At 42.2% G+C, this 21,996-nt stretch overlaps 1 protein-coding gene across 1 annotated transcript in view; it reads right to left on the bottom strand.

The window, feature by feature from the left end:
• The window catches only part of LOC105072930 (serine protease 44), a 44,297-nt gene that overhangs the window by 8,922 nt on the left and 13,379 nt on the right, over positions 1–21,996 (bottom strand). The window contains exon 2 of the mRNA XM_074345032.1: positions 275–20,886. Coding sequence (XP_074201133.1) covers positions 275–845 — 571 coding nt within the window. The 5' untranslated portion in view covers positions 846–20,886. The remainder of the gene's footprint in view (positions 1–274; positions 20,887–21,996) is intronic.

The raw sequence follows: 21,996 nt of genomic DNA, 5'->3' as shown, positions 1-21,996 counted from the left end.
CTGACACTGCCACCACCAGGGCCAGATAATCCTCAGAAGTCTCAGACCCTCAGACCAACAGCATGTCCGCTGTGGCACCCAAGGCAGATCTGTACTCCTTAAGACTCCTCAGAGAATGACCACAGCCTCTCAGATCTCAAGGGCAGGGCTGGGTCCACCCAGAACTCCCCAGGGAAAACCATGTCCCCCTGAGAGCCTCCTCCCCCAGGGCAGGGGCCCCTGCCCCTCAGACCAGGCCAGTTCCCTGAGGCCGGGCCGGGCCCAGAAACATCACCTGAAGGAAAGAGCTGTTTCTCTTTGCTGTCTTCTGGTGCTGGTGTATTTGGAGGGATCAGAGCCTTGTAGGAATCAGAGTCACCTAGCGTAAACCCCACTAAATCGGGGACTACCGCAGCAATACGGGATTCCAGGGCCCCCGAAGGTCCCAGAATCCCTCGAGGTGGCAGCTTCCACGGGAGCGCCCGGGGGACCTCGCGGCCGCCCTCCGGTGGGGGTGGAGAGAGTGAAGGCGGCGCCGACCTGCCCTGCGCCCCCTCCCTGCCCGCCTGGGCCTCACTGAGCCGGGGCTGAAGGAGCAAGAGCCAGACCAGGAGGCCCAAGGAGCCGCCGCCGCCGCCGGGAACGCCCGGGGACGCCATGGGCACCGCCGGCCGCCTCCGCGCTCTGCGGCGCCCCCTCGCGGCGGCGCGGCGCCTGCCCTCGGGTTGGCGGGAACGCGGGGCTCGGGGTGGAAGCTGGGTCCGCTGAGCCGGTGGGGTCATCTGAGGGTCAGCGCCCGGGCTGGGCGGGGCGGCGGAGTCGTGATTCCATGACTCTTCTCTCTTCCCGGCTCTGAGTGGACTCATTAGTAGCGTGCCTCCCACGGGCTCGGCGTCCCCTGGCCACAGAGAGTGGCCCCGAGGCCACCGCCACACGGAGGTGCATCGACAACTCCCTGCCGGGCTGGTTTAGGCCTTTCCCGGTGTTTCCCTCCCCTGTTTGTTTGCAATAAAAATTAAAATTCCTGAGTAGAAATGCTGCACTGAATATCACTAACCACTGAGTTAGAGATGATACTGATTGATGCCTTTTTAAAAATTGAGATCCACATGAAAAGAGCCATTAGTGAAATGCAAATTAAAACCACGGTGAGATTATCACTACACACGTAACAGACTGGCTAAAATTAAAAAGTAGTGACAACGCCAAATACTGACACGGAGGCAGAGATGTCGGATCACTCACACACTGTGGTAGGAATGTAAAATATTACAGCCGCTATATAAAACAATTTGGCAGTTTCTTATAAAACAAAATATGCAATTACCATATGACTCAGTAATTGTACTCCCGGGCATTTATCCCAGAGAAATATTTATGTACACACACACACACACACACACACACACACACAAATACCTTTACAAATGTTCACAGTGTCTAAATTCGTGATAGATAACATCTGGAAGCAACCCTGTAGTAGACAGAATAATGGCTTCCCAAAACAGTTCACGTTCTAATCCCTGGAACCTGTGAATATATTACCTTACATTGGGGGGGAAAATGATAAAATAAAAAATCTTGAGAAAAGGAGATTAGCCTAGATTACATACATAAAAGTGGCCACAATGCTTTGCAGTTTCTCCTGTCAAGAGATAAAGTCAGACTGTGATAGGAACAGGCATGTCACTTGGTCTACGTGACCTGGCAAATGCTATGGTGCTAAGAGTTTGCTGTGGTGAGTTAAAATGCTGTAAGGAGTCTCTGTTATGTCCTAATCAGAGTCACAGTATAGATTCCTACAGTTCTGGAGCCAGACCATATACTGTCTTCTGCAAAGAAACTGTATATTATTTGACAAGCAACTCCTGGCACACTACTGAATCCTAAAAAGAAACTAAGTGCCAAACCATGGGACATTAAGTGACTAAGAGACCAGCGCTTCCTATCATAAGGTGGATATTTAGCCAGACTCACCAAGTCATAAACTCAGATGGTAAAAGCAATTCATCCCTCAATGGAAGCAGTACAATTGGGACTGGATCATGGCAGGTCTTAAAGACACAATGAAGTTGCACAAAGAAAAAGCCTAGGCCCCCACGCCACTTATTTATATTGAATTGAAGCTTCTCCATCAGTTCACACCCATAACCTAATAGGGAGTATCCTATGACCAGCTGATAAAAGAAGAAAAAAAAAAACCTGGGCCTGGTTCACAGACGAGCTCAACATCTTGGTTCCAGCTGAAAATAGACTACTGTTGCACTAGAACCCCATTCAGGGGGTGGCCCTGGAAAGACAATGATGAGGGCTTCAAAGACAGGGTGCGTAATGCTTCAAGCAGGGCACCTGGTCATCACCTTGGTGTAAAAAGAGAGATGGCCTGAGTAAGAATATATATGGACTTGTGAACAGTAGTAAACAGCTTTGGTCATGGACTTAGAAAGGAAATTCAAAGACCTGAAGAAGAAGCAGCACATAAATGGACCTATGGGAGTGGAAACAAAGGATACAGCTTTTTCCATCACATGCCAATGTCCACCAATGAGCATCCGCTACAGAGAAGGCACTCAACAACCAGGTGGATAAGACAACTCTTCCCGTAGAGGTCAGCCAACTTCTGTCCTTGTCAACATCATGCTTTGCACATTGTGCCCAGGAACACAGTAGCCACTTTGGCAGCATTGGAGGCTGTTCATTCATCCAATAAAACAACACGGGCTCCCTCTTGCCAAAGCTCATGTAGCTACTACTGCTGCTGCTTGTCCAAAAGGTCAGCATCAGAGATCAATGCCAAGGCTCTGATATGTTACATTCCCAAAGAACCACAGCTACTTGGTGGCAAGATGATTATATCTATCTCCTTCCACCCTGGAGGGTCAGCAATTCATCCCTCCTGGGATTCATACATATTCTATATGTATTATATTATATATATTATATATATGGCTAGCATTGCCTGCCTATAATGCCTTTGGTGACACCACTATCAGTGAACCAATGGAATAGCTGACTTATAATGGAATCCTGAATAACATCACCTTAGACATAGGGACCTGCTTTTTAGTAAAGAAAGTGTGAAGTAGGTACCTTATTAAAGGATCCACTAGAATTATCATAAATTTAATCACATAGAAGCTGGAAGCTTGATCAAATATTGGAATGGCTTCTGTATTTGTTTTCTCTGCTCTGTAACAAATAATCACAAACTCAGTGGCTTAAAATAACACACGTGTATTACCTCACAGTTCCTGTGGGCCAGAAGTCTAGGCCCAGCTTAGCTGGGTCTTCTGTAAGGCTACAATCAAGGTGTCAGCCAGGACTGTCCGCTGGGAGACTCGATGGGGGAAGAGTTTGCTTCCAAGCTCCATTAGCTGTTACCTGAATTTGTTTCCTGTGGCTGTAGGACTCATGGCAGCTTGCTTCTTCAAAGTTAGCAAGGAGAGGAAGACACAGAGAGTGAGTCTGCTAGCAAGACAGAGTCTTACATGCTGCAACATAATCTCAGGGGTGGCATCCCACTCTCCGAATCAATCAACCCAAATTCACCTTTAAAATGTCCTCGATGGAGAAATAAGAATTGTTAATTTTATTAAATATTGACCTTTTAGTCCACGTTTATTTAAGAGTTTGTGTAATGAAATGACAATTAAGTATGAAGCACTTCTGCTGTATACAGGAGTAGGACGTTAACTCAACTGTTTGACTTGTTAGCTGAATTAGCTGCTTTTATCATGGGATTCCATTTTTACTTAAAAAGAATGACTAATAATCAAGTCATGGTTATTTAGACTTGCATATTTGGCAGACACGTTCTCAAAAATAGAGTCTGCAAATTTTAAGAAAAACAATTGACAGTATTTGTTGCCAATGATAAATTTTAAGCTTATAGGTGAAAATTTGAATTTTGGAAAATTTATATTTGCTATCATGAGCTCAACAGCTTTCCAATACTTAAATTCTTTTCTGACAACAGTAGTGGTAGCATGAGTGAATGTGATTTTTTGATACTATGCAATGAAACATGTCAACATTTGGAAACTCTGCCTGACTAAATGAACCAATATTTTTCAGTGATTTACAAAATTATGCATGGCAAAAAGATCTATTTGAAGTGAAAGACAGACCAATGGGTTTTAATGCAATAAGTATAAAAAGTTCAAAAAGTTTTACACTCCACATTGCAAGAAACTACTACTTGTCAAGTTTTGGTGTATTAGAAAATGATTTTTTTAAATCCACAATTGCTCAAAAAGGTTATTAAAATACTCCTCCCTTTTCCAGCTGTCTGTGTGAGCCTGGGATTTTTTTCAAATACTTCAACCAGAACAATAAATTTCAGAAGAGAAGGATAACCCTTCTATTAACTCTTCTATTCAGTGTGCCTTTACTCTAGGGTCATCTCAGCCTTCATATTGAGGTGTGAGCCTTGCGGAGTCTCTACTGAGTAAACGGAGTTTTCAGTGAGGTCCCCTCTCTCTGGATGGATGAAACTGGAATGTCTCCCAGCACTGTGTGGGCTCTGCGACTTGTTCACCTTATAGTTCCCTGCAGATGTGCTTTGCCTGGCCTCCTGGAAATTTAACCTACACATGTGCAGCTCACTATTCAGCCAAAGACTAAAATGGATTGCTCTGCAGAGTTCTGGAGTTCTTTCTCTGCATATCAGCAGGGATCACTAAACTTTATCTGAAAGCGACAGATAGTAAATATTTTAGGCTTTGCTCTGCCACATAGTCTTCAAAAAACACCTCTTTAAAAAGGTGTAAATCATTCTTATCTCAGATCAGTACAAAAAGAGGCTACGTCTGGAACTGGTCCACAAACCATAGTTCACCAATCCCTGCCTGCTCTACAGTATTCTGACCTGCGAATTCCAGATACCTGGCTTTCCTGAACTCCAATCTCCTTAGCTTTGTGATATCATCATGCTCTGTTTGGGTTTCTCTCCCTGGGCCACCTGCAAATTGCCTCTGCTGAGGAAGCCCGGATAATGACAGGGTTTCCCTCACTCGTTTCCATCTCTCTCAGATCACTACCCTGTGCTGATTATTGTCCTGATGTCTGAGAAATTACTTCTTTTATTCTGTCTACTTTTCTGGTTGTGTTTAATGGGAAAACAAGTCCCCATGATATAACTTCCAGATTTTTTTTTTTTTAAATAGCAGAAAGCTTAAATTGATCTCTAGGTCTCTTGGTGTCCTAAAATTTCTACTTCATCACTCTTTTTGTTTAAAAAAAAAAAAAAGCCTAATTTAAAGTCTGGAGTTAGCCCTGGTTTTGACAAATTCTTAATAAAAGCTGGTAATAGGATTGAAATCTGAATCTCCTTGGTGACTCCCTTCTCTTGCCATCTCCCCTGCTGAGAGACACCTGACTTTCTTAGAGAGGCAGTCACTTAGAAATGCAGGGAAGGAAAAAGGTTGGGGAGTCTTGGTCCTTTGCTCCTTTCTCATTACTATTCTGATTACTTAAGACACAAGTGCTTGGTAGTTTTGAGTTAAAAATTCTCTCTCTGCTTTGCAACTGGTAAATGTGCCTGAAAGGTTAAAGCAGCTTTAAAAAAAAAAAAAAACTGTTTATTTTTTTTTTAAGAGGGAAAGGCAATTAAGTTTCTTTACTTATTTTTAATAGAGGTACTGGGGATTGAACCCAGGACCTCATGTGTGCTTGGTACACACTCTACCACTGAGCTGTATTCCCTGCACACCCCCAAAGCAGCTTTTAAAGCATATACTGTTGGCCCATGAGAGGTGTCTTAAAGGCTATTGAATAAACACATAGCACTTGCATCAAAGAAGTCACAAAGGACTGCTGCGTGGAGAGGGACTGTTCCCCGCCAGCATTAAAAAAGTCCCCAGTTGTTCTCCTAACTGGGAAGATTGCTTACCAGTCTAAATTGAGAGGGTATACCTCATTGTGCCTTTAAAGTGATCAAGAATTCTGATCTGACAGGAGAAACTAAATACATGCTGAGGATGTTAGAGGCAGGAAGTGTAAGAGTGTAGCACAGAGAAATGCTAACTCTTAACAATTCCAGTTTTTCAAAAAAAAAAGCAGAACAACTGGTTTTCTACAAATAGTCATGGTATATTTTCACCTTTGATTATGAGTAATTCTGTTTCAATGGATGTCTTGAATTACCTGTGTCTTTTGAAAGAGTTATGACCTTAGATGTCAATGATTCATGTGTAAATACAATCATTTTTATTTTTTAGTTTATAATGCCAATTTCAAAAATGATGGTACCATGATCGTATGATGGTATAAAAATACACTCATACCATCAGTGTATGAGCCACAATTCTGTTTTTTCCCACATGGTGGGCATAAAATTAGATCTTGTTACAGTTTTAATTTTCATTTCCTTGAAGTTGAGTGTATTTTCATATCTTTACTTACCATTTGTGCCTTCTTTCCGTAAAATGTTTGTTTATAACATCTACCCAATTTTATATTTGAACTTCTTTTAAAGAAACTTATTTACAAAACGGAAATAGACTCACAGACATAGAAAACAAACTTATGGTTACCAAACGGGAAAGTAGCGGGAAGGGATAAATTAGGAGTTTGAGATTAACATATACATGCTACTATATATAAAATAACTAAAAAAGACCTACTGTGTGGCACAGGGAACTATATTCAATATCTTGTAATAACCTATAATGGAAAAGAATCTGAAAAAGAATACATATATGTAACAATCATTTTGCTGTACACTTGAAGCTAACACAACATTGTAAATTAACTATACTTCAGTTTAAAAATGGTTAAAAAAAAAAACCTTTTTCCCCTTTCCTACCCTGCTTCCCTCACACCCATACAGGTTTCTCCTGAAAATAACGCTCTTAATAAGTTACTTGAACATGAATCCCTGTCTCAGTATTTGCTTATATGAGAATGATCCAGTGGTTGCTAGAGCAGGCTTGTACCAGCTCATAGGAACCAGTTGTTAATTTTCAGGAATTTCATGAGCTGGCTGTTAAAAATTATGATGATTATTAAAAATTAAATAACAAAACTGACAATGAAAGAGATTACAAAGGTAAGAAATACTCACAATTCATCACTTCCTAACTATTTTACTGTATTTTATTATTACCTGTGCTCTTGAGGTTAAGTCTACTGTAGCTGTATGGTAGAAATGCCATACAATGGTGCACATCTCTTCCCAACTCTGCGTTCAGTAATGTCATGTTGGTAGCTTAAATCAGCCACGGTAGAAGTATTTATATCACGGAAACCTGCAAATGTTACAAATCAGGACTTTTTTTTCCCCTACAGAGCTACTTGGTAAATATCTGCAGACAGACCATTAGAATGACCTAAGATATCAGGTCATTGCATAAGACATCTATTATTATGGAAGGAGAGAAGGATAGACATTGGGGCGAACTAGAATGTTTCACATTAATCTATTTTTTTAAGCTGAGGCAAAATTTGCATACAGTGAAATACACAGATCTTAAAAGCACAATTTAGTATTTTAATAAATATATAGACTCTGTAACCACCACCTCAATCAAGATATAGAATGTTTGAAAACTCCAGAAAATGTCTTTGCGCCCCCTTCAAATCTATCATAGGCAACTGCTGATCACTTGTTTTGCCTGTTTGATCTTCATATAAACAGAATCAGAAAATTGCACTCTTTCATGTCTGGATTCTTTCACTCAACATAAGGTTTCTGAATTTCATTCATGTTCTTGTGTATAACAGCAGTTTATTCTTTTTATTGCCAAGTAGTATTTCACTGATTACCACTTCTCTGTTGACAGACATCTGAGTTGTTTCCGGACTCAAGCTATTATGAATAGAGTTGCTATGAACATTCACATACAAGTCTCTGAGCAGACACTGCTGCTGTTTTCTTCCAGTCTGTGGCTTTTATTTTCACTTTCTTAACAGTGTCTTCCAAAGAACAGAAGATTTTCATTTTGATGGGATCCAATCACTTTTTTTTCTTGAATGGTTCATGCTTTTTGTGTTCTATGCAAAGAATCTTTGCCCACTCAAGGGCCATAAAGATTTTTCTTTGAATTTTTTTATATTTAGCTCCAAAACCCATTTTGAGTTCATTTTTCTATATAATGCAAGGTAAGGACTGGGGTGCCTTTTTTTTTTTTTTTTATAGGAATGTCTCATTGTTCCAGCATCATTTACTAAAGAGTAGTCTTTTTCCAATTTAATTATCTTGGCACCTTTGTTGAAATCAACTGGCCATATATGTATGGATCTACTTCTGGACTCTATCTTGATCCACTGATCTATATGTCTGCCCTTATGCCAATACCATACTGTCTTGATTGCTATACCTTTATACTAAGTCTTGGCATCCAGTAGTTCCTTGTTTTGGTTATTCTAGGTCCTTTCCTTTTCCATATACATTTTAGAATCAGCTAGTCAACTTCTACAACAAAGCTCAAGCTTGAAAAATATGAACAAATTTGGAAGTATAACACTACCAAATTTCAAGACTAACTATAAAGCCACAGTATCTAGAACACTGGGAAACTGGCATAAGGATATACACATAGATAAGGAACTAAATACAGTCCAGATAGATGCACATATACACTGCCAATTAATTTTTCATAAAGCACCAATGCAAATCAACGTGAAAATAAATGTATTTTCAACAAATGATACTAGGACTGGATAAACGTTAAAGATAGACAAAGCTATACCTTGATCCCTATCTCACACTGTGCCCCAAAATCTGTAAACCATAGACCTAAATGTAATAGCTAAAATTTTAAAGCTTAGAGGAGGAAAAAATTATAAGAAAAATCTTTGCAACCTCCAGTTAAAAAGTGAAAAAAGCAAGTCACAGACTTAGCACTCTAATCAGAATATATGAAGACTACTTACAAACCAGCAATTAAAAAGACAAGCATCCTGACTAAAAATGAACAAAAGAACTGAAAAGATGATTCACAAAAGAAGATATACATATGACCAATAGCACATAAAAAGGTGCTCAATATCATTAGTTACAGGGAATTGCAAATTAAAACCTCAGTGAGATACTACTTCATAGCTATTAGAATTGGGTAAATAAAAAGAACAAGTACTGCTGAGGATGTGGATCAACTGGAACTCTCATTTATTGCTAGTAGGAGTATCAAATGGTACAACTAATTTGGAAAACTCTTTGGAAATTTCTAATAAAGTTAACCATGCATCTCTTCTACTGTTACGGAAACGACAGGCCAGTCAAGAAACAAGCACCACTCGGAGGGTTGGAGTACTCAGATTTATTACGCCGGCGGGCTCAGAGGGGCTTCTGCTCCGAAGCTCTGAGCACCTCCAAGATGTGCACGTGAGGTTTTATAGGGTAAAGTACAAGCTTGGGGTATTCAGCCAATAGGCATGGAACAGCTTTAGCAGCATTATCATCACAAAAGTGGAGGCAGGGAGGCAGCAAACCAACATTCCAAAGCCAGATATGTATCTTTGAAAACCCAGCTGGCTAGCAAAAAACATGAACAGCAAACCAACACTAATTAACTTAGATTTACAATTAGTCTAGCAGAACTCAGATCAGTATTCCAATACTTAGATTTGTGAGTTATCTTGTTAGACCAGCCCGGCTTTTCCTTCACACTACAAACCAAAAGTTCCACTCCTAGGTCTGTTTCCAAAAGAGACAACAGCATATAAGCACCCAAAAAATCTTGTACTAGAATATTTATTGGCATTCCTTTTTTTAATTACTAATATTTTTAATAACTAATGTTTATTAGTTATTTGTTCTATATATATATATTTATATATTATATATATCCTTTATATATATCCTTTATATATATTATATATATAATGGCCCCAAACTGGAAACAACCCAAATGTCCATCCACAGAAGAATAATCAAACTGTGGCAAGTTCATGCAATGGGTAACTATTTAGCAATAAAAAGTAATGAACTGATGATACACATGACAACATGGATGAATCTCAAAAACAATATGTAGAATTGAATAGAGGAACCAAAGGTACAAACTTCCAGTTATAAGATAAATAAGTACTAGGGATGTAATGTACAACATGATAAATATTATTAACACTCTTGTATATTAAAGCTGTTAAAAAGATAGCAAATTGCAAGAGTTCTCACAAGGAAAAGTATTTTTTGTATTTCTTTAATTTTGTATCTCTGAGATGATGGATGTTCACTAAATGTATTGCAATAATCATTTCATGATATATGTAAGTCAAATCATTTGCTATAAACCTTAGACAGTACTGTATGTCAATTATATCTCAATAAAACCAGAAAAAAAAAAAGACAAAAATAGTATGAGGAAAGTAAGAAGCCAGACACAAAAAATCTCTTACTGTATGGGTCCATTAACGTGATATACAATAACCTGCAAATCTAATCTGATAGTGAACAGAACAAAGGTTACGTCTGGGAGGGGATGATGGAAAGGAATAAAAGAACATCATGGATTGATGGAAATGTTCTCTATCATGATTTGGGTGATGTTAACATGGGTATACATTTGTTAAAACACAAAATTGTACACAGCAATGTGTGCGCTTCAATGTATATAAATTATTCCTCAATAAAGAAAATAATATAAAAATACATTGAGATAATACATTCATCAACATAAACTTTTAATCTTATCAATTTTTAAAATACAAATAAAGAAGGAAGCAATGGAATATAGCAAAGTAGGAATAAAGAAGAATTTCGTCTAAATAAAAAATGACTTTAAAAACTTAGAATCCTAACAATCCAGAAATACAGCTCCAGATGATACCAACTGAATTAGTTAGGATGAGGTTTTTCTTTGGATAACTGAGACTGAAGGTGATGATTAGCTTAAAAAGAAGTTTATTTCTCTTTTACATAAAGAGCTGTGATGGCAGCCCTATAAATTCCGGGGAGTCAAGTTCCTTCTGAATTTCTGTTCCATATGCATAACTTGTTCCTCATGTCCCAAGATGGCTGCTCAAGCTCCAGTCACCGTGCATACATCCCAGTTAGGAAAGAAGAGACAAAGGTTCTCCTTTTAAGAATATTCTCCAAAATCCATACCCAACATTTCTGTTTATATTTTATTGGCCAGAACTTATTGCCATACTTAGGTATGTGGGAGGGCTGGAAATGCACTCTTTATTCTGATCTGCTATATGCCTAGAAGGAAGGGAATGAAAGGTGACAGAAGATCTTTACCCCAGCCTACTTCTTTATTTACCTAAATATTCACATGCACCTTCTTCCCATATGCAAAATGCACTAATCCCCTCCTAAAAGAAGGCAACTTCAAACTTGTATGAAAGAAATCAAGGAAGAGTGGAGTGCTCTGCATCATGACAAAGAGCTAATCTGGGACCACATGGTAATGAGGGAAATAGCCAGCAGTAAGCCCCCCAACCTGTCCTCTCCCTGAGTCTCAATGCCGTTCTCCATAGCCTGGCCAAGGCAATGTGGTGCTCAAGGCTCCACATACCTAGAGGGGGAGTGGCAGAAACACGCAGAAAAAGGGGTTGAAGTTTGGACACAATGCCCTGACTGCTCTCTCCCTTCTATTCTCTCTCAATTGCTCCTTCCCAGATGCACTGGCTAGCAAACTCATCCACAAAGCTCCCTGCAGAGAAGCTAATGGCTATGAGGAACACAGCAGCAGGACCCAACTGCTAGAGCCATCTGCCAACCCACACCAGGGTAGGCAAGGGCCTCCCGTTCACTCCACAGTTTAAAAAGCACCACGAACACCTTCCTAAACTCAATGTGAGGCAAGTTCTCTTCAGAGTCCCCACGCCCCAGACTAGTGGAGATGCAGAACAGACAAGCGACTCTCCAAACATTTATTCACTTGACGTCTGAAGTCTCCGCACTCCTTAATGCCTCAACACAACTTGGAGTGAGCCTGGGTGTGGCCACCGGAGCCCTGGGGAGGGGTTTCCAAGACTGAGTTGACCCCAGAGGGCTTGTGTGGCAGAGGCTGGCCACTCACAGATGGATCCGCACTGGAGAATAGGGGACCATCTTCCAGCTCCAGAGAACTGAGTCAGATGTGGACGTGGTGATGCCTCCTCAATCCCGCTGAACAATCCCCAAGATAACTGGTTTGAGAAAGTGTCAGCTGTCTCACCGTTGATGCTGTCTCTTCTTTGCTAGATGTTCCCCTAGATGTTGAGGAGCCATCACACTCCACCTGGCAGGTCGCCTGGCCGCCTTGCCGGGATGGTTTCACTGCCTCCTCCCTGGCAGGCAGAGCACAGCCAAGCTGCAGGCGTGGATGAGGCAGGTTCTGGGAGCTCCAGGCCGGGACAATGTTGGGGCTCCAGACTTGCTGCCAGTCTCTGTCGTGTGTATCTCCACAGGGTCAGTGGATCCCAAACGGAATCAAGGAAGGGCATTGAGTAGTGTGGAGGTCAGAGGCAGGGCTAGTGTGAGACTCAGAAATAGGAGGGCCCTGGGCCGGGGTGATCATGGGGTCACCAGGATGCCCAGAGGCAGCACCAGACACAATGGTAGGATGAGGAGCACCACTGGATACAAAGAAGTAGCCTGGTTCACCACTGCGACTAGCCAGTTAGCAAAGAAGCCAGTATCTGCATAAACGCCAGGCAATAGTCTACGACCACAGCTGACACCCCAGCTCACAATCCCTACCTGGACACAGACCAGAGGGCCCCCAGAATCTCCCTGGAAAAAGAGAAAGAAACAAACCGCAGGAATGGAAGAGCACCCATATCAGAGCAGGCTGACTGCACTGCAAGGTGCTGAGAGACAGGCACCAGTGGGCCTTCCACAGGCATCTCCCAGCCCAGGTTTCTGTGACTATGAGAACTGAGAATTAGTCAATCGGAACACTTTAGCATCCTCTGAGGATATTATGACTGGTTATTTCCCAAACCACAGTGGTTGTTAAACACTGAATATCACCTCTGCACGGCAGGCCCCTAAATCCCTACACCTAGCCTCAGGCTGCTCCAGAGCTCCTGACCATCTAGCTAGCTCCCTCCATCTTCTAAGCTCCACTCTCAGACATCGCACACACACTGCACATCCTTTTCCAAACTGCTCTGCTGGCCCCCAACCAGCTCTGTCAGAAACTCAGAGTACTCAGCTCTCCCTCACCCCTTCCTCACCTGCAGTCAGTCACCAACACCTGACGACTCCGCCTCAAACACAACCCCTTCACCAGCCCCTCCGCCCCAGGTCCTGCCTGGGATCAACACCATCGCCTACATGCCTACAACACCATTGCTACATTGCCTACAAACTCCTGGCCTCCAGTCCTGCATGGACGGCACCGGGAAACACAGCACAGCATTCCAGGCCACACATATTCTGACTCCAACCCCCTTCTCTGGCCATATCTGCCCCCTCATTGCTCCAGACCCTTAACATGTCCCTAAACATGACAAGTTCCCTCCAACCTCTGAGCCACTGTACTTGCTGTTCCTCCTCCCAACTGTGTTGTTCTCTCTCTCTCCAGAATCCAAATCCTCTAAGACTGAGCTTAAATGCTCCCTGCTCAGAAAGGCAGCTTGGTGCAGAGGGGAGACTGTGGGCCCAGTTGTCCTAAATCCACTCACAGGAGGACCTGGAATTACTGTCTCTGGAGGGACCACATTGGTATGATAACATGTATGATGTGTACGTTGCAGGGTTGTGACATGATTAACTGAGCTAATGTGGGTGAATTCTCACACTGGCACAGTAAGTGCCCCAAAGAAGGAACTCAGGTACAGGAACTTACATTATTATCATTATCATCCTCAATCCCACCCACCCTGGCAGCACCCCCAGGATGTGAGGGCTGCTCCCTTTAAAGGAAGAGGCCAGACCAGCTCGGGGGAGCCATGAAAGGTTCTCCCCTGAATCTCTTTAACTAAAGGCTGAAAGGAAGAGGTGGCAAATAACCCAGGCCCTGCCACTGGGGAATGAGGAAACTTTGAGGGAATGACATCAGTGCAAAGGTGGCAAGGGACCCATCAACTTATCTGACAAGAATCCTTTCCTACATCATTATAGCCACAGATCATTCCTTCCAGTACGACATTCCTATTTGTTGGCATGACCCTCTGGACCATCTCATTACATTTTTCATAGTATACTGACGATGTATTGGTCGATCTCCTGGAGAAATTCTGAGACAAACTCTCCACCTACACGCAAAGAAACTCAGCAGTGGGTAGATCAGCACAGGTGGACAGTAACCCCCTAAGCACCTCGAATCCCCCTGGAAGAAGGGCCACTTTCCTTCCTGGCTCTCCTGTCCTCCCACGATTTTCAGGAACACTTGGCCTCAAAGAAACAAGCTCTGCCCCCTTGGAGCCCTGGGCTTCCCAGGAAAGCACCAGGTGCCCCTCAGACAGCCAAGAAGGCCACATTCTCGTAGGCTCCAGAGCAGCGCTTCCGAGTCCCCAGGCCATGGACCTCCGGACAAGCGCATCCCCCTCAGGCTCCACAGCAGAGCTGCGCTCATTCAGACCCCAGACCCTCCCAAACTCCCAGGGAACACCAGCTCCCACCCGGCGCCTCAGCCCTCCCCTCCTAAGACGAAGAGTCACCTCGGCTGAACTCCACCAAACGGGGGAATACCGGAGCCCCAGGGGATCCGGGGCCCCCCGGGGATCCTGGACCCCCTCCAGGGCTTTGCGGGCCCATACTGGGTTCCTTGTAGCCGCCTCCCGAGGTGGGTGAAGGGAGCGAGGGCATCTCCGACCTGCCCGCCTGGGCATCGCTGAGCCGGGGCTGAAGGAGCAGGAGCCAGACCAGGAGGCTGTGGGGACCGCCCTGGGACGCCACGGGCTCCAGGACGGCCTCAGCGCTCTGCGGCGCCCCCTCGCGGCTCGAGCCGAGCTGCAGTACGTGGACCCCCGGCGCCTGCGGCAGAAGCAGCGCACCCTGGCGCCGCAAGGTCTCCAGCCTGAGAGGGCAGGGTCGCGCTCTCACTCTCACTCAGATCCCCACCCCTACTGTGTCTGGCCAAAACCTTGCCCAGGACCGAGGGGCTGGGGTCTGTCCGAGGAGACTGGCCTTGCTAAGGACCTCCCAATTTAACGTCGGCTCCAAAAAACGGGTGCTTCCTGATGTCCCTGCCCTTCCTAGTGTGGTACCTGGCCTGGAGCCGGGGAGGATGGTCAGGTTATTTGTTGAGGAGCCTTAATTCTCCATAACGACCCCTCAAGTCAGGGCCTCATTCACCAGACCGAGATTTGGGGGTCGGGGGACTATGGATGAAGTGGGTTGGATAAAGGAGCCGGCTGCTATGCGATTTCAGTCACAAGGATGCCTTTAAAAAATGAGCCACCACCACAGATACCCACAGATCAATCCATTCTTAATAGTTTCATGTCCCCACTGTCTATTGGGGTAGCTCATCCTTTTGTCTTTGTTGTCTAAGTGCTTCTACCAGGTCTCTGCCTCTCTGGACTTCATCATCCAGTTGAAGTCTGGGGGAAAAAACAACAACTTTTGAATTGCACTACTTCCCACTCTTCCCCGGCCAAAAGATGACAGCCAGTTGCAGTGTTTTTCAAGGATGAAGGTGCTCCCGTCACAATTTATTTTTCAATGTCTTGATGAAGAGGTTATTCTCTAAGGCCCTCTTGGAGGCCAGAGAAGTGAAGGAGCAGGTCAGGAATCATGAATCCATCCCAATATTCTCCACTCTCTCTTTGCATTCCTTTCTCTACATTAAGCCAAGGAATGTCTGACATATCACTTCCTTTTGTGTGGTCTACCATTGACTTTAGGTTTAAAACAACCCGATAAACATGTAGAATCATTCCCACCTGCCTGAACCAGCACACTGAATTCTGAATTTCTGGTAAGTGTGTTCTTGATAAACTCGGGTCCAAGCTTTCCCAATCAGGAATCCTTAGAATCCAATCCTATATGTATACCCCCTCATTCCTTCCCCTGTAAATTAGCAAAATCTTGCAGTTCTTTTTAGAAGGAAGCTTTCTACCCCTGGGTTGTACTGTGCACCTGTCCTAGAGCATGCTAGGATCTTACTCTGTTTATTAGGTCTAGAGGCAATGAAGACTGAGGTGGTACAGGCAGAGAACTGGTATGTCCTTATAATTTAGTCACATGAAGTCATTACCGTGTCTCTAAGGTAAGAGAGGACCAGCCTTATCAGATGGGAGTAGGCACTGCTTCTACTGGCAAGAGAAGTTCAATGTGGCTGGGGATCAGTGTGCCTTAAATCTATCCAAATGTACCCCTATTTAGATTTTCAGGGTATCACTCTTTTCATGGATAAATAAAGACATTAACTGCATAGTGATAAACAAGATCCTAAATATGTTAGGATCCTAAACGGAGCTTGATGACAGATCTTCAAAATTTACAGAGCAAGGAAAAAAAGACATTCTAGGCACAATTAGAATTTGGAACGTTAACATCTTTCATAACTGTTAGAACATACTTGTGCAGAAAACTAGTAAATATATATAAGATCTGTAAAACACTATCACTGAATCAGACCTAATTAACATTTATAGAATACTCTACCCTAGCAACAACAATATACTTTTTTCGAGTGTACACCAAGATAGAGTATGTTAGGGGTTATTAAACAAATGGTAATGAATTTAAAAGAATTAAAATTGTACAAAATATGTCTTCAGATTATAACGGTATTAAATTAGAAACCAATAATAGGCAAATATCTTGAAAATTGCCAAATGTTTGGACAGATTTTTAAACTTTGATTTTGAACTTCCAGAATGGCAGGGTGAGGAACTGGGTTGATTTGCTCTCTGGAGAAAAAGCTATTTAGCTGGTGAAAATTTGTTTTAAAAAATAACTATTTAAGTTCTCTGGAAATTGTCCTAAGGGCATACAGAAAATTGAGAAATATTTATACAAGGAAATCTACAAAATCTTAGTAAGAACCAAGAGATCTGGGCAAGAGCCTGTGGCATTTGAGCCATGACCGGCTCCTATCCCTTGTCCTTAGCTTCATATTATGGAACTCTATTCTGGGCAAGTGGCCAGGATGATAGGGACTCTCTGTGCCAGCTGTGGTTTCACCACAAGAGAAGCAGATAGCTGGTGCCTCTCATTCTCCCAAGTCCATCCACAGAAGCTCCATTCCAGCAGGCACGACCAAGAGGACTACAGCTAACTTTCCTCACTTAGCACCTACTCGTAGGGCAGAAGCTCTACCCCAGGCACAGCAGGCTAAGAGTCCTGGGTCTTCAATTGCCCCATCCCAGCTCACTCAGAGCAGAGGTTCCATGGGAGGGGCAAGTGAGATACCATCTCTCTCCTCATTGCCCACTCCTAGAACAAGAGAAGCAGGCTGCCATCCCTATCCCTAGCTTTGGTGCAACAGCACAAACATTCTGCCCAGGAGGAAAAACAGGCTGAAAGGAGGAGTGCTCTGCAACTCTGCTGGAAATAACTGAATTTATTAGGAACAGAGGGTGGAAAAATTCATACCTAATGGAGTTGTTAAGAACAATAGAGATCTTCCTGGTGAGCAATTAAGAGAGATTCAGTAGCTCTATGATACTAGCAGCAAAAAGAGGAAACAGCAGGCCAACCAGAAGTTTAACAGAGAAAACCAGTGAAAGAAGCAGCCAAGAACAGTTCTCCTGGGATCACATTCATCCCCAGCGGGCTAAAACACTGTTCACGCACTAGGCTACCAACAATAAGAGAAGGAAGTAGAGCAAATTTAAATGCATTTCCCAAACCAAACACAGATCTAACAGCAAAGGGCAGAAACCTTTGTTCAATGTTCAGTGGATTTAAGAACAACCTCTGGCCAAATACTGGCTGAACAATGAGTTTCTCTGACCCAGGGGCAACTCCTAATAAACCCAGCTTAAAAATAAAATCACACTCAACTCTAGTAAGCTGAAAGGCTGTGCACATACCCAAGGCTGTGTTTTCTCAGGAGTGAATTGGATAGGGAATTTCCAAGTTTCTAGTCCCTGGCTGAACACGTGGTGGGAAAAGTAAACTCCCTAAACTGTGAAAGCAGTCTCCAAGACACGCACACATTTCCAGTGGTAAACAGTGCAAATGACCAAAGGGGCTTACCCACAATCATTAGCCAGTGATGGCTTACACTCATCCGGGAGTTAACTGTAGAAGCCAAGCTAAAATATAAAAATAAGGGAAAAAATCTGAGCAGGGATATCAGAGGTAGTAAATTGAGGGGGAAATAGACTTCACAAAATTATCTCACCCAAGTACTAAACAAATAGACAAATGACCAAACAAACATCAAGGCCAGGGTGGGCAGGAATCAGTGTCCAGATTTGCTATATTATCTATGATGTCTGCTTTCCAATGAAAAAATTACAAGGCATGCAAAGTGATGAAATCAAATTATTTTCAAGGCAAGATAAGAAAAATTTTAAATATAGAATTCTCTTTCTTGCCTGTTTGAGCCACTACCCCCTCCGCTTTGGTATGCATTATACATCGGCATTATGTATTAACTACCCTTAGAAGACACAGAAATCCCTACTCGCCAAAAGAAAAGTAATTTCTACCTGGTGCCAGAAGGTAACACCTTAGGAGATAATACTCCTTTCTCAATCCTTTAAGGGGTCACAAAAACCCACTACTCACCTTCTTGGATTATGTAGACTGTACGTATGTGACTTTGATGTATAACCCTCTGTCTCAAAAACTTGTATAACTGTGCTTTGAACTCTAACAGACAGAACAGTCCTCAGAACTTTCTGAAAGATTGTCACCCAGGTTATAATCCTCAGGTTGGCTCAAATAACATTTTCCATTTCTTTCTTCCATTGACTATTAATTTTTCACTGACAAAAGATACAGGAAACTTTGATCAATACAAAGGAAAAGAAGCAGATAATAGAAATTGTGTTTAAGGGGCCCTATGTGTTGGACATAGTATACGAAGACTTCAAAATAGCTATTTTAAATATGTTCAAAGAAGAAAAAAAAATGTATATCTATATATGCACACACGTTTGTCCTCTCAATTGAAGCAAAAAAGTGTTTGAGAAAATTTAACACCCTTTCATGATAAAATAAAAATATAAGCAAATTAGGAATAGGAAGAGACTTCCTCAATATGATAAAGGCCATCTGTGAAAAAACCATAGTGAACATCATACTTAATGGCAGAAAACTAAAAGCTTTTCCCTAAGATCAGGAACAAGACAAGGATGCCCACTTTCAACACTTCCATTCAACACAGTATTGAAAGTTCTAGTCAGTGCAATTAGAAAAAACTAGTCAGTGTAATTAGTGCAAGAAAAAGACGCAAAGGCACTCAAATCGGAAAGAAAAAAGTAAAATATCTCTGTTCAGAGATAACATAATCTTATTTACAGACAACCCTAAAGATTAAAAAAAATAGGCTCTTAAGAGATAATAAATGAATTCAGAAAAGTTGCAGGATACAAAATAAACATGCAAATATCTGTTGCATTTCTATAGACTAAGAGTGAACAATCAAAAAGGAAATTAAGAAAATGATCTAATTTACAATAGCATCAAAAAGAATAAAATACTTGGGAAGGAATTTAACTAGTGAGGTGAAAGATCTGTATACTGAAAACTACAAAATATTGCTTAAGGAAATTAAAGAAGACTTAGGTAGGCGGGGAAGGTATAGCTCAGCGGTAGAATATAAAACTCTTAAAAGAAAACAGGAGAATATCTTCATGACATTGGATTTGGTGGTGATTTCTTGGATATGACTCCAAAAGCACAGACAGCAACACACAAAAAAATAGACAAACTGGACTTTATCAAAATTAATAACTTTTGTGCTGCAAGGAATACTATCTTTGTGAAACATAATGCGCAAAATGGGAGAATGTTTACAAATCATATTATCTGATACAGAATTAATATTCAGAGTATATAAAGAACCCATATAACTCAACAACAACAACAAAAAAAACAAACAACTCAACTTAAAAATGGACAAAGAAATTGAATAGACATTTCTCCAAAGAAGATACACAAATAGCCAGCAAGCATATGAAAAGATACCTGTCACTAATCATTAGAGAAATACAAATCAAAACTACAATAAAAGACCACTTCACACCCATTATAAATATAAAATAAACAAAACAAATAAACAAACCAAAATCAACAATACAGAAAATAACAAGTGTTAGTAAGTATATGAAGAAATTGAAACCCTGTGCATTGCTAGTGGGAATTTAAAGTGGTGCAGCTACTGTGGAAAGCAATATGGCAATTCCTCAAGAAGTTAAACACATAATAAGCTATAATGGAAAAGAGACTGAAAAATATATATGTGTGTGTGTGTACGTATAACCGAATCGTTTTGCTGTACACCTGAAGCTAACATTGTAAATCAACTACAGTTCAATAACGTAAAATTTTTAAAAGGAAGTTAAACATAGAATAACCATATGATTCAGAAATTCTACTTGGAGGTATGCACCCAGAAGAATTGAAAGCAGGGACAGAAATGGACATTTGTACACTCATGTTCTTATCCCCCAAACCTGTGAGTATGTTACCTTACATGGTGAAAGGAATTTTGCAGATGTAATTAAGAACTTTGGGTGAGGATATTATCCTGGATTATCTGAACGAGGCCAATCTAATCACATGAATCCTTAAAAGCAGAGAACTTTTCTTCGTTGTAGTCAGAGGGAGATGTGACTATGGAAGAAGTATCAGAGATGCCACATTGCTGGCTTTGAGGATGAAGTAAGTGGGGCCGCAAGTCAAGGAGTGCAGGTGCCCCGTGGAAGCTGGACAAAGCAAGGAAACAGATTCTTCTCTAGGCCTCCAGAAGGAATGGGCCCTGCTGACATCCTGATTTTAGCCATGTCTCATTTCAGACTTCCAGAAGGCATACAATGAAGTGAAAAATGCAAAATGAAGAACAATGTATGATTCCACTTGGGTAGCAGCAGAAAGCTCATGCCATATTCATAGCTGTGTATCTGCATGTGGAGATTCATAAATTACTTATTAATATAATAGAGAAATATTACATTAATAGAGTAATTAATTTAACATTATTATTAACATTTACTTTATTCTAATTAACATAATATAAAATAAAATAAAATAAAATAAAACAAGACGTCTTAAGGTGGCTGGTGCCCCAGCAAAGATCTGTCTTCTCATAACTACCCGTCTCCATTGGATGCCCACAGGTCTCTGAGAAGTGTGACACGTGAAACCGCCCCACTGCCCAAATGTAGAGATATTCACCATTATGCCATCCGAGGTCATAACTGTTGGGTCAGGAATATCAGGCCACCCAGTGCCAGCTGGTGAGATCCAGGAAAGGTTTACCAGGACCTCAGGAGAAGATGCCTCCTCATTCTTCTCAAGAAGCTTCTAATAGCAACTCCCACCCCATCCCCCTAAGAGTAAATAGAAACAGGTGGGCTCACTGGGCTGGTGCAGACCCCACTGCCAGCCCACAGGAGCCAATCTCTGATGTTACTGATCCTGAGGCTGGCAGAGCACAGAGAAGGAGAGAAACAGAGGCACTGGGTGCACCCATTAAAGCCACCTGACCTCTGCACTCTTGAGGGACAGCTATCCCCGAGTCTTCCTCACACTCAGAACCATTTGACAGCCACATTCTGTTCCTTGGCACAGAGCATCTTCTGATCGGCACAGACATTCATTTGACTTCCCCTTCTGGAGTCTGTGTATGATCCTCCCAGTCCTCACATCCACATCGAGTCTCAGGCAGGGAACCAAGTCTCTATCCCCTACCCCAGGAAGGCCAGCAAAGGTGCACGATGGAGACACTTTTGAAAACTTACACTCTCATTTTTATGGGGGAGGGGCTGAGAAGAAGCGAGGGGAGGGGAGGGAAGGAGGAAGGAAAAAGGGAACTGGAAGGGAGGAGTGGAGAAGGGAGGAGAGAGGAGGAGGGAAGGGGAGAGGAAGAAGAAGAGGGGAGAGTAGGAAGGCAAGAAGAAAGAGTGGATGGAGGGAAAGAAAGGAAGAGCCGAACTATATGTAGGCAAGATTAAAATGCATCATTTGTGGATGATAAAAAGTGCCTTCTAAAACAAATCCAAACCAACTGA

This window comes from Camelus bactrianus, chromosome 17 (assembly GCF_048773025.1).
Source record: "Camelus bactrianus isolate YW-2024 breed Bactrian camel chromosome 17, ASM4877302v1, whole genome shotgun sequence".
NCBI lineage: Eukaryota > Metazoa > Chordata > Mammalia > Artiodactyla > Camelidae > Camelus > Camelus bactrianus.
The sequence above is the reverse complement of the archived record's forward strand: the minus strand, read 5'-3'. Positions and strand labels throughout refer to the sequence as shown.